This window comes from Pelobates fuscus, chromosome 1, assembly GCF_036172605.1.
Source record: "Pelobates fuscus isolate aPelFus1 chromosome 1, aPelFus1.pri, whole genome shotgun sequence".
Classification (NCBI taxonomy): Eukaryota; Metazoa; Chordata; class Amphibia; order Anura; family Pelobatidae; genus Pelobates; species Pelobates fuscus.
The window spans coordinates 497,891,399-497,904,764 of NC_086317.1; the positions used below are offsets into that span (position 1 = coordinate 497,891,399).

At 46.6% G+C, this 13,366-nt stretch overlaps 1 protein-coding gene across 1 annotated transcript in view; it reads left to right on the forward strand.

The window, feature by feature from the left end:
- LOC134573608 (transient receptor potential cation channel subfamily M member 2-like) overlaps positions 1–13,366 on the forward strand; it is a 447,574-nt gene that overhangs the window by 393,690 nt on the left and 40,518 nt on the right. The window contains exon 29 of the mRNA XM_063433396.1: positions 1,177–1,272. Within this exon, the coding sequence (XP_063289466.1) occupies positions 1,177–1,272 (96 nt within the window). The remainder of the gene's footprint in view (positions 1–1,176; positions 1,273–13,366) is intronic.

The following is a 13,366-nucleotide window of genomic DNA, read 5'->3' on the forward strand; positions in this document are numbered from 1 at the left end:
TAGTAGTTTGCGATCGGCACCGGAGGGATGATCTGACCTGTCTGCCACGAGGTCGAAGCCCAGAAATAGTTCCATGGAAATGGTGGCAAGAGCTGGTATTCGCTCGTGAGGTTTTCACGAATACCACATAAGATATTAGGCATATGCAAAGGGCAAATTTTCGGTTCGGTTCGGCTTTCCGCAATTCAGGACTTTCGCAATTCGGGAATTCGACACTTCAACACTTCGGCACTTTGGCACTTTGGCACTTTAGCACTTTAGCACTTCAGAACTTCGCCACTTCGGAATTTCAGGACTTCTCTTGCAGCCGCTTAGTAGATAACTCCCTAATTCCCACGGTATTAGGGAGTTATCTACCAAAAGGCTGTAAGACCTAAATTGGTCTTTCAGCCAAATGTACTAATTCTAAGTAAAAATTACTTAGTATTAGTAAATTTTGCCTGTGGATGCTCACTGTTAAAAAAAAAAAAAAAAAAGGTCCCCCCTCCCGAGGACCTATTGCCCCCCCCCGCCCCCACCCCTGAGCTGCGGGTGGGGGCCTTAAAGTAAAATAATGGGGGGCCTATTGTCCTCCCCCCCGGCCCCCACCCCTGAGCGGCGGGTGGGGGCCCTAAATCAGAATATTGTCCTCCCCTTGGCCCCCTGAGCGGTGGTTGGGGGCCCTAAATTATAAGGGGGGGACCTAATGTCCTCCCCCCTTGCCCCCACTCCTGAGCGGTGGGTGGGGGCCCTAAATTATAATAAGGGAGGGAACCTAATGTTCTCCCCCCAGGCACCCACCGCCTGAGCGAATGCGGTACGTCTAGGAGAACGAGAACGAGTAGTAGATTCATAGAGACTGGTGTTCATGAGAATTCCTGGCACTCGACAACCAGGTCCCGCTAACAGCGTTCGGGAGACAAGATGGCTGCCATCCATTGTTCCAACCACGTGTATTTGCATGTACGAAATGGCGGCCACCCAGTGAAGCATTCTATTAATGATAGAATACATAATGTTCTATGGTCTAATTGGTCTCGGTTTGGGAACCGAACAAAATAATGAACCAACTGGAACATGATTAGAAACTAAGGGAAATAGCCAAACAGTGATGGGGTATTCCTTCACAAGCACTATCTGTCGAAAATATGTATTTTGTTGTCAGATTCTGTTTTTAACATCCCTGTTTATTTTTAGGATGACTGAGAGAAGTCGAAAATACAATGCTTTGGATGGTAAATTTGATTTCCGCAGTTCATGTGGAACGTATACTGTGAAAGACGGACTACCACTGTGAGTGTTTTCCTCTCTACCATGGTAACAAGAGTGTGAGATACGCTGAAAACAAAAGTCCAAGTAGAAGTGATACTATTAGTATGATATACGCATCACACCCATCACGTGATCATTTTGTAGTGTGTTATGACATCACACAATTTCTAGGTTTATGAAATCTCTGTCCTGTGATATCCTATAAATTACCTAAGTGTGATGTCATATCTCTGTTTCATAATATCCTATTTATTATATAAATAGCGTGATTTTATCTCTGTTCCGTAATATCCTCTAAAAAAACTTTTTATAGTTACATAGCTGATAAGAGACTTGCGTCCATCAAGTTCAGCCTTCCTCACATATGTTTTTGCTGTTGATCCAAAAGGAGGTAAAAAACCTAGTCTGTAGCAGTTCCAATTTTGCAACAAACTAGGAAAAAATTCCTTCTTGAACCAAAATAAAGAATGGTAGGAGACTGCGCCCCAAATAATATATAAGAAATATATATAAATATATACGTATCTTTTGATAATTGTACACACAGTTGACCACAAAAATAAAAACAAAAATTATACAATAGTGCAGTACAGTATAGTTTGTAAAGAGTGATGAGATTACCTTATGTGATAGCACTCACATTGCTTAGAGCTAATTTAGAGCTCTGAAACTGCTATGTTTACATCTGAAGGGTTAAATCCTGGGGGACCTGGCACCCAGACCACTTCATTGAGTTGAAGTTGTCTGGGTGACTATAGTGTCCCTGTAACCTTAACAAGCTCCCGGGTGGTTTGTGGCTGTTCGGATCCCGAACCATATAACCCAAATCACGAACAGAGCCGTTAAAGTGTGTTAGACAAGGTACTTTGCAGGGGCCATAGTCCTGAGGCAGGAGGCTGGCAAGCAGGCTCCTCCAGGAGCCCGTGGCTAGGTTCAGTTTGCCACATCTCTGTTGTCCTATATCTCTCTATATGTTGGGCTATGATACCTTAGTTGTCCTCTAACTCTCTACGTTGAGGGATATGTTATCCTCTAACTCTCTATATGGTGGACTATGATATCTCTGTTGTCCTCTGACTCTCTATATGGTGGGATATGATACCTCAGTTGTCCTCTAACTCTGTATGTGGTGGGATATGATATCTCTGTTGTCCTCTAACTCTCTGTAACAGAACCCCTGTTATTGCCTGGCCAACACACTTGAAACATTGTAACTCCCTGGTGTAACGGAGCTCCCCGTACTCCGACCGAGTACACTCCGTTGATGGACGCTTCCTAGCTTGCGCCGAGGACCACAAGCACCGCACCAGACACCACAGCCACTGCAGACTCCACAACCGCCGTAGCTTAACTGGAGCCTCGCCGTCTTCCGTCCACCCTGGATCGGCTTCTGTCCTCCAGGACTGTGTGGGGAAGACCTCTCCTCCAGGAGAGCGTATCCAGAACAAGCTCCTAAAATAGCTAAGTGCTTAAAGTTCAAGGGAGTATGTAGAACATGGCAATCCCCAGTGTGATATAGCAGTTCCCTCCAATAACGAGACAAGGCCAAGTATTGAGGGTCAAGAAGAACTATATGTGCTGGCACACCCAGCCTGATATTTATTACAGTCTTGCACATACAGAACACACCCACAGGGAGGTATAAAATAACCAATTAGACAACGGTTACATCCCACAAATTCCCTCCCCTCAGATAGACAGTTAACATAATTAACACACACACATTTTTATGCATTTTTATAACTTTAAAACTATACATTCAATCTTCATAAAAACACATATTATTAATCAGCATACTTCAAATATGAACACTCTCAAAAATCATACAAATCCCTCCAGTAGATAAAAAGTTAGCTGGAGGTCCCTTTATGACCGACCACAAGCACATTTTCCTGCCCAAAACAGTTTCATAGATTTGGGCTGTGCGGTCGGTCAATTTCACAGTGAAATGCGTTCGAATCTTCGAACGGGACTTAGTCTCTGTGGCTGAAAACTCAGTGCAGGAGAAGGTAAGGGTCAGCGGTGTTCGTTGAAATGTGTAGCCGATTTCAGTTCCATGGCTGACCGCTGACCGCATGGAATGAACCAAGATGGCCGCGAACACGTGTCGAAGTCCGGAAATGGCGGCCACTTCGACAACTTTGACAGCTTTGACTGTGTCCGAAGTGCCATATAAAAAGTACTAATCCTTCCCCAAAGTATTTAAAGGGCCAGGAACAGCATTATACAATCCATTATGCCCAAATACAGTTCTTAAAGGGTCAGTAACAGTATAATATCAGTCCATAAGCCCCAACTACTTTTCTTAAAAGGGCAATACATCCCAGGGCCATAGTCGCAGGGCAGGAGGCTAGCAATCAGTCCTCTCCAATGCCCAGTGGCATATGGCAGTTTGTCACACCTGGATTTGTTACCAGTGCTATATTTAAACATACGAATGGGAAAACGAATGACAATGATAACTCATTGGTATGAACGAACAAACTGCCGAACAAGACCACCCAGCTCAGGCGTGTGCCGTCAATTACCCTCTTGACTTTGCCAGAACGCAAACTGCAAGCATTACGAACACATGGCAGGGGCCATCTTGTTTTGTCAAACGCGTTCAGCTGTGTTTGGTCGTCGAGTGTCTGAAACTATTTTCGGACACTCAAATCCCGAACACGGCTAAGACTTCCAGGACCACTTAGCTTTGCCCAGAATTACACTAACGAGGCGGCGTTCGGTAAAAGTATTGCGCGAACGGGGCGGTACACGACCAGCAAACTCACAAACAATAAAAATAATAACTGTTCTGTATTTTTAACATATGAAAAGGCACCGGCAGCACCAGCTGAATGTATGGAACTATTTTGGTCAGGGATAGGACTCTCAGCTCCCGAGGATGGCAATTAGGCTTCTCCATGAGCCAAGGACACAGGGAAATTTGTCACATAAAATCCCAGTTACAAACGGCAGTTTGTAACAGTGCCCAACAAGGTCCACGTGGGTGGTAGTCTTGTGGGAAAATGTGTATAAAAGAAATTCTTGTGTGCCCATTAAAACAGTTCTGCTTAACCCTCAATACGTAGCCTCATCTCGTTATTGAAGGGAACCTGCATCCAGCTAAATCATTAGCTCTTGTAAGAGCTCTGCCTCCCTCTCTACAATGTTCCAGCAGATGGGATATCGGGAATACTCTGTAGCATAGCCTCTTGCCGGGAAAAGGATGTATCAAACTGCATACACCTCTCTCACTACCTGGGTGGCGGTTACACTCTCTATTTGGGACCTCTGTTGTCCTCTTACTCTCGATGTGTTGGAATATGATACCTCTGTTGTTGTCTAACTCTCTATTTGGTGGGATATCTGTTGTCCTCTAACTCTCTAAATGGTGGGATATGATACCTCTGTTGTCCTCTAACTTTCTATATGGTGGGATATGATACCTCTGTTGTCCTCTAACTTTCTATATGGTGGGATATGATACCTCTGTTGTCCTCTAACTCTCTATATGGTGGGATATGATAGCTCTCTTGTTTTCTAACTCTCTATTTGGTGGGCTATAATACCTCAGTTGTCCTCTAACTCTCTGTGACAAACTTCCCTTCCCACGTGAGTTTGCCACGAGCACCTGGAGGAGCCTACTTGTGAGCCTACTGCCCACAGACTATGGGCCCGGCAGGGAAACCTGTAAAAGAGTGTTTAAATGGCTTGGTTCATGTAATTTCCCTATACTGTTCGGGAATCAAACAACCGCACGAACAGGGACCACCCGGGAGCTTGTTAACCCCTGTGACGAAATGCCTTTTGTCACTGGGTTTATTGGTGACAAGCTGCCCTTTACCCCTGGCTGTTGGAAGAGCCTGATTGCCAGCCTCTTACCTGTTGACTATGGTCCCTGGGAGATTTGGCCCTTCATGTGCAACATTTCGGCATATTGGATTTGTATGGTGCTGCTGCTGGCCCTTTAAAAACCATCCGTGGACATATTATGACTTTTAGGAACAATGTCCCTTTAAGACTGTGTAGCAGATTGCAATCAGGCTGTCTTCAATATTATGTATGCTATTATGTGTTAGGTAAATTGTAAATGTGTAGGTTCTATGTGATAAATGTAACAGTATGTATTTTTACGTCTTTTATTGTCCTTTGTCTGCCATGAGTTTTACCTCTGTCCTTGGAGATAATTGGATTACTTCCCAATTATCTCCAGGATAGAGACTCTGTTGAACTTGTTTTGGGAAGAAAAGCCATGCTTCATTTGGTAACAAAGGACTTTCCCTTAACTTTTAAACCACTGGTCTGATTCATGCCATTTTTTATGTTGTTCCCCTGAATGGATTGATTGTGAATATGTAAATTTTATAGAGATTGGATGTATGGTTGTAGAGTTATGAAAGTTGGGTAAAAAGTATGTTTTAACTGTATGTATAATTGAGTTTCCTCTCAGGATAAGGGGAAGGGATATGTGGGATGTAACTGTGATATGATTGGTTGTTTTATCCCTCCCTGTGGGCGGTCCTGTATTTGCAACAACTGTAATAAAAGCCAGACTGGGTGTGCTAGCACCTCAGATCATCTTGTACCTTCATGAAGTTTCGGCTCATGTTTGGGGGATTGGAGAACTACACTCTGGGGATTGCTATAATCACTATACTCCCCAGGGTATTATCGCTGAGCTCTGCTAAGAGCTGTTCCTGTGCCTGCTCTCTGGAATTCGGAGAGGTCCATCTACTGGAAGCTAGACCCTGGTCTTGGGTCCAGAGTGGGTAGCGTGGCGAGACCCCAACCAAGCTGCGGCGGTTCGTGGGAGTCTACAGTGGTTATGGTGTCTGGTGGAGTGCTTGGGGTCCTTGGAAAGCACTAGGAGCATCCGTCAGCGGAAGGTACCCGGTCAGGGTGCCAGCGGTTCCGTTACAGTGGTGGCAGCGGTGGGATGGCGTCCTAGTGCGAGGAGAAGCAGCTCGGAGACACAGTTCGTTTGGAATTGCAATTTGAGGGCAACGCTAGTATTCGTACAGCGCCCCTATTCACAGCAAACATGACTTATCGCTTTGAGGGCGAGGCTTACAGGAAGGAGGTAGAGAGGCGGTTAACCAGGTATGGCCTGAATATTTCGGTAGAGACGCTCCTGGCCACCGTGCGCGAGTTGGATGAGGAGAATCGAGCTGCATGGGAATTGGAGCTCCGATTTCGGAGATTGGGGCTGTGGCCAATCGGTCTCTCCTCCCTGCAGCAACCAGCATCCCAGGGAGAGGAGATTATCGGTCCCTTGTCCCTGCAGCAACCAGTGTCCCAGGGAGAGGAGATTATCGGTCCCTCGTCCCTGCAGCAACCAGCGTCCCAGGGAGAGGAGATTGTTGGTCCCTCGTCCCTGCAGCAACCAGCATCCCAGGGAGCCGAAGGTGCCGTCCTTCCTCCCCAGCAGCAGTGTGTACCCCAGAGAGCAGAAGGTGTCGTCCTTCCTCTCCAGCGGCAGTGTGAGTTCCATGGAGCCGAAGGTGCCATCCTTCTTCCCCAGCGGCAGTGTGAGTCCCAGAGAGCAGAAGGTGTAGTCCTTCCTCTCCAGCGGCAGTGTGAGTTCCAGGGAGCTGAAGGTGTCGTCCTTCCTCCCAAGCGGCAGTGTGAGTCCCAGAGAGCAGAAGGTGTCGTCCTTCCTCTCCAGCGGCAGTGTGAGTCCCAGAGAGCAGAAGGTGTCGTCCTTCCTCCCCAGCGGCAGTGTGTACCCCAGAGAGCAGAAGGTGTCGTCCTTCCTCTCCAGCGGCCGTGTGAGTTCCCTGGAGCCGAAGGTGCCATCCTTTTTCCCCAGCGGCAGTGTGAGTCCCAGAGAGCATAAGGTGTAGTCCTTCCTCTCCAGCGGCAGTGTGAGTTCCAGGGAGCTGAAGGTGTCGTCCTTCCTCCCCAGCGGCAGTGTGAGTCCCAGAGAGCAGAAGGCGTCGTCCTTCCTCTCCAGCGGCAGTGTGAGTCCCAGAGAGCAGAAGGCGTCGTCCTTCCTCTCCAGCGGCAGTGTGAGTCCCAGAGAGCAGAAGGTGTCGTCCTTCCTCTCCAGCGGCAATGTGAGTTTCAGGGAGCCGAAGGTGCCGTCCTTCCTCCTGAGTGGCAGCGTGAGTTCCAGGGAGCCGAAGGTGCCATCCTTCCTCCCCAGCGGCAGTGTGTACCCCAGAGAGCAGAAGGTGTCGTCCTTCCTCTCCAGCGGCAGTGTGAGTTCCAAGGAGCCGAAGGTGCCGTCCTTCCTCCCCAGTGGCAGTGTGAGTCCCAGAGAGCAGAAGGTGTCGTCCTTCCTCTCCAGCGGCAGTGTGAGTTCAAGGGAGCTGAAGGTGTCGTCCTTCCTCCCCAGCGGCAGTGTGAGTCCCAGAGAGCAGAAGGTGTCGTCCTTCCTCTCCAGCGGCAGTGTGAGTCCCAGAGAGCAGAAGGTCTCGTCCTTCCTCCCCAGCGGCAGTGTGTACCCCAGAGAGCAGAAGGTGTCGTCCTTCCTCTCCAGCGGCAATGTGAGTTCCAGGGAGCCGAAGGTGCCATCCTTCCTCCCCAGCGGCAGTGTGTATCCCAGAGAGCAGAAGGTGTCATCCTTCCTCTCCAGCGGCAGTGTGAGTTCCAAGGAGCCGAAGGTGCCATCCTTCCTCCCCAGCGGCAGTGTGAGTCCCAGAGAGCAGAAGGTGTCGTACTTCCTCCCCAGCGGCAGTGTGAGTCCCAGAGAGTAGAGGGTGTCGTCCTTCCTTTCCAGCGGCAGTATGAGTTCCAGGGAGCCGAAGGTGTCGTCCTTCCTCTCCAGCGGCAGTATGAGTTCCAGGGAGCAGAAGGTGTCGTCCTTCCTCTCCAGCGGCAGTGTGAGTTCAAGGGAGCTGAAGGTGTCGTCCTTCCTCCCCAGCGGCAGTGTGAGTCCCAGAGAGCCGAAGGTGCCGTCCTTCCTCCCCAGCGGCAGTGTGAGTCCCAGAGAGCAGAAGGTGTCGTACTTCCTCCCCAGCGGCAGTGTGAGTCCCAGAGAGTAGAGGGTGCCGTCCTTCCTCCCCAGCGGCAGTGTGAGTCCCAGAGAGTAGAGGGTGTTGTCCTTCCTCTCCAGCGGCAGTATGAGTTCCAGGGAGCCAAAGGTGCCGTCCTTCCTCCCCAGCGGCAGTGTGAGTTCCAGGGAGCCAAAAGTATTGTCCTTACTCCCCAGCGGCAGAGTGAGTTCCAGGGGGAGGAGGCAACCGGTCTCCCTTCCCGGTGGCAACTTACCCCACAAAGGGGAGACCCTAATCCCCCAGAAGGTGCAGATGAGACTGTAGTCTATGCACCCGACATACAGGGATGCTGGACGGTCTATCCAGATCCCCAACTACCCTCACAAGAACACCGGGCGGAAGAGGTAAGCGATGTCTCTCCTCCCCAACCAAGTTGCGTCCAGGCTACCCCAGCAGAAGCGCTGGCATCGGGGCAGAGCGCAGTTGGCCTCTGCCCCCCCCAGTCTCCACAGCGTGTTGCCAAGCAGCACCAGAGGAACCACCAGGTGCAGTAAATGTGTGTTGTGGGTGGGCTACTCATGTACTTGTTCACTGTGGGTGGATTTATCGACTAACTCAGGCACTGACCGAGAGGTCAGGTACCTGGTTAGTCTCCCCCCCAAAGGGGAGATGTGTGACGAAATGCCTTTCGTCACTGAATTTATTGGTGACAAGCTGCCCTTTACCCCTGGCTGTTGGAGGAACCTGATTGCCAGCCTCTTACCTGTTGACTATGGTCCCTGGGAGATTTGGCCCTTCAGGTGCAACATTTGGGCATATTGGATTTGTATGGTGCTGCTGCTGGCCCTTTAAAAACCATCCGTGGACATATTATGACTTTTAGGAACAATGTCCCCTTAAGACTGTGTAGCAGATTGCATTCAGGCTGTCTTCAATATTATGTATGCTATTATGTGTTCGGTAAATTGTAAATGTGTATGTTCTATGTGATAAATGTAACAGTATGTATTTTTACGTCTTTTATTGTCCTTTGTCTGCCATGTGGCTAATGGAGTGTTACCTCTGTCCTTGGAGATAATTGGATTACTTCCCAATTATCTCCAGGATAAAGACTCTGTGGAACTGTTTTGGGAAGAAAAGCCATGCTTCATTTGGTAACAAAGGACTTTCCCTTAACTTTTGAACCCCTGGTCTGATTCGTGTCATTTTTTAAAATGTTGTTCCCCTGAATGGATTGATTGTGAATATGTATTTTTTATGGAGATTGGATGTATGGTTGTAGAGTTATGAAAGTTGGGTAAAAAGTATGTTTTAACTGTATGTATAATTGAGTTTCCTCTCAGGATAAGGGGAAGGGATATGTGGGATGTAACTGTGATATGATTGGTTGTTTTATCCCTCCCTGTGGGCGGTCTTGTATTTGCAACAACTGTAATAAAAGCCAGACTGGGTGTGCTCGCACCTCAGATCATCTTGTACCTTCATGAAGTTTCGGCTCATGTTTGGGGGATTGGAGAACTACACTCTGGGGATTGCTATAATCACTATACTCCCCAGGGTATTATCGCTGAGCTCTGCTAAGAGCTGTTCCTGTGCCTGCTCTTTGGAATTCGGAGAGGTCCATCTACTGGAAGCTAGACCCTGGTCTTGGGTCCAGAGTGGGTAGCGTGGCGAGACCCCAACCAAGCTGCGGCGGTTTGTGGGAGTCTACAGTGGTTATGGTGTCTGGTGGAGTGCTTGGGGTCCTTGGAAAGCACTAGGAGCATCCGTCAGCAGAAGGTACCCGGTCTGAGTGCCAGCGGTTCCGTTACAACCCCTATTAACACTTTGGAATGGTTCTCACCTCAGTGTTCTAATTGTTCGTCTGGGTGGCTGCACGTTTGTGTGGAAATCACAAACCCCTGATCCGATCTGGGTAATTTGTGGATATGTTGGTCACCCAGATCGGGGCTATCAGGGGATGTAACTTTTGTGGGGGTTTTGTAAGTTTTAAAGGTACTTTTGGAGTGTTTGTAAATTGTATGTTTTTCTGTACCTGGAAATAATTGAGTTTGTACGGTTCCTAACTCAATTATCTGCCAGCCAAAGGGGAGAGATTACCCTGTTTTGTGTAGGAGTGTCATGGGCTTGTTTGATCCTGTCCATAAATGTATATAAGCAGGCCATCTGGCCAGAATAAATCATTCCAGCTTGTACTCCCAGAACTATGTGTCATCTGGTTACTGGGAGGGGAAAGGGCGAATCACTGTTCCAGCTTGTTCCAGCATGGAGGATTCAACGGGGAAAGTCCTTGTAAGGACCTGAGCTCCCAGGACTGAGTGTTGTCCAGTTCCTGGGAGTGGATAGAGCTAGTTCCCCATTCGGCTCCAGGACGGAGTGGTTCCAGGACCCCAGTCAAGTCACGCAGACTGGGGACAGGAGTGATGAGGTTTGGCCCCTGTTTCAGCTAGGAAGCGGTCCTTGGTGGAGGTACCCAGCCGGGGTACAGGGAGCTCTGTTACACTCTTGATTTGGTGGAATATGATACCTCTGTTGTCATCCCATGTGGTGGGATATGATATATCTGTTGTTGCCTAACTCTCTATATGGTGGGATATGATATCTCTGTTGTCCTCTAACTCTCTATGTGGTGGGATATGATACCTCTGTTGTCATTTAACTCTCTATGTCAGGGGTAGGCAACCTTTAATTAGTGAGCAAGGAATAGAGCAGCGCTAAACAAACTTAGAACACTAAGATGGGAGGCAGCACACCTGATAATAGGGGAATACCTCCAACCCCCAAGAAAACTAGAACAAGTCAAACAACAATATACAGGTAGCGCCAAGAAAAATACTGCAAACACAATAATATATAATAAGAACAATAAAATCAATAAGAGCAATAAAAAAAACCATAGGATATACAAAAGTCCACAATAAAACTTAAAAGAATAAAAAATACCAAATGGTGTGGCACAGTCTCAATGGTGGCAATAGATCTTCTAGTCCTGGAATGGGACTTTCTTGGTAGCTTTGCTCAACAGCAGAATATGAAAAGGAAGCAAAAACAGAGGCAAACCAATAGTGCAATATGGTAGTACGTGGTAGGACAAATGACACTTAGATAAGATGTCAACTCACATATGGTAGATATTTCTTTGGTTGGTTGTCCACAGTAGGTGATGGGTCCAGATGTCAGGTAAAAGTATAAAAATAAATAATAAATTCTAAAAATATATGGCTAAAAGGCAGGAAGTGAGGTAACCAAAATACTTTATTTTAACTACAGCATAAAACACACAACACATTTCTCCACTTATTATTATATAATATTGTGTTTGGAGTATTTTTCTTGGCGCTACCTGTATATTGTTGTTTAACCTTTTATTAGTACTGTGCCGAAATAAGATTTTGAAGTCTCTTGCCGTGCTGATTCTCTTGCCGTGCTGATGTGTCTGCCAGTGAGTGATATGTGTCCATCATTGAGTGTGTATGTGTGTTTGTCAGTTTGTGTCTGTCAGTGAGTATATGTGCACCTCAGTGTGTGTGTGTGTGACTCTGATTTGGTGTGTCTCTGCCACTGAGTGTGCATGTTTGTCTGTCTGTGTGTGTGTCTATGTTCATCGGTGAATTGTGTGTGTATGTGTGTGTGTGTGTGTAACTTTGAGTGAGTGTAACTGTGAATGAGAGAGTGTGTATGTCTGTCAGTGAGTGTGTGTGTGTTGGTTAATATAGAAACATAGAATGTGACGGCAGATAAGAACCATTCAGCCCATCTAGTCTGCCCAATTTTCTAAATACTTTCATTAGTCCTTGGCCTTATCTTATAATTAGGATAGCCTTATGCCTATCCCACGCATGCTTAAACTCCTTTACTGTGTTAACCTCTACCACTTCAGCTGGAAGGCTATTCCATGCATCCACTACCCTCTCAGTAAAGTAATACTTCCTGATATTATTTTTAAACCTTTGTCCCTCTAATTTAAGACTATGTCCTCTTGTTGTGGTAGTTTTTCTTCTTTTAAATATAGTCTCCTCCTTTACTGTGTTGATTCCCTTTACGTATTTAAATGTTTCTATCATATCCCCCCTGTCTCGTCTTTCCTCCAAGCTATACATGTTAAGATCCTTTAACCTTTCCTGGTAAGTTTTATCCTGCAATCCATGAACCAGTTTAGTAGCACTTCTCTGAACTCTCTCTAAGGTATCAATATCCTTCTGAAGATATGGTCTCCAGTACTGTGTACAATACTCCAAGTGAGGTCTCACCAGTGTTCTGTACAATGGCATGAGCACCTCCCTCTTTCTACTGCTAATACCTCTCCCTATACAACCAAGCATTCTGCTAGCATTTCCTGCTGCTCTATTACAATGTCTTCCTACCTTTAAGTCATCAGAAATAATCACCCCTAAATCCCTTTCCTCAGATGTTGTGGTTAGGACTCTAACAAATATTCTGTACTCTGCCCTTGGGTTTTTACGTCCAAGATGCATTATCTTGCACTTATCCACATTAAATGTCAATTGCCACAACAAAAATTTTTCTAGTTTACCTAAATCATTTGCCATTTGGCTTATCCCTTCTGGAACATCAACCATGTTACATATCTTAGTATCATCAGCAAAAAGACATACCTTACCATCAAGACCTTCTGCAATGTCACTAATAAAAATATTAAAGAGAATGGGTCCAAGTACAGATCCCGGAGGTACCCCACTGGTGACAAGCCCAAGCTTCGAATATACTCCATTGACTACAACCCTTTGTTGCCTGTCACTCAGCCACTGCCTTACCCATTCAACAATATTGGAATCCAAACTTAAATATTGCAGTGTATTGATAAGCCTTCTATGTGCAACAGTGTCAAAAGCCTTACTGAAATATAGGTAAGCAATGTCTACTGCACCACCCTGATCTATAATTTTAGTTACCCAATAAAAAAAATCAATAAGATTAGTTTGGCATGATCTCCCTGAAGTAAACCCATGTTGTCTCTGATCTTGAAATCCATGTGTTTTTAGATGTTCAACAATCCTATTCTTTAACATGGTTTCAATCACTTTCCCCACTTCTGAAGTGAGGCTTACTGGCCTATAGTTGCCCGACTCCTCCCTATTACCTTTCTTGTGAATGGGCACAACATTCGCTAACTTCCAATCTTCTGGGACTACTCCTGTTAACAATGATTGGTTAACTAAATCTGTTAATGGTTT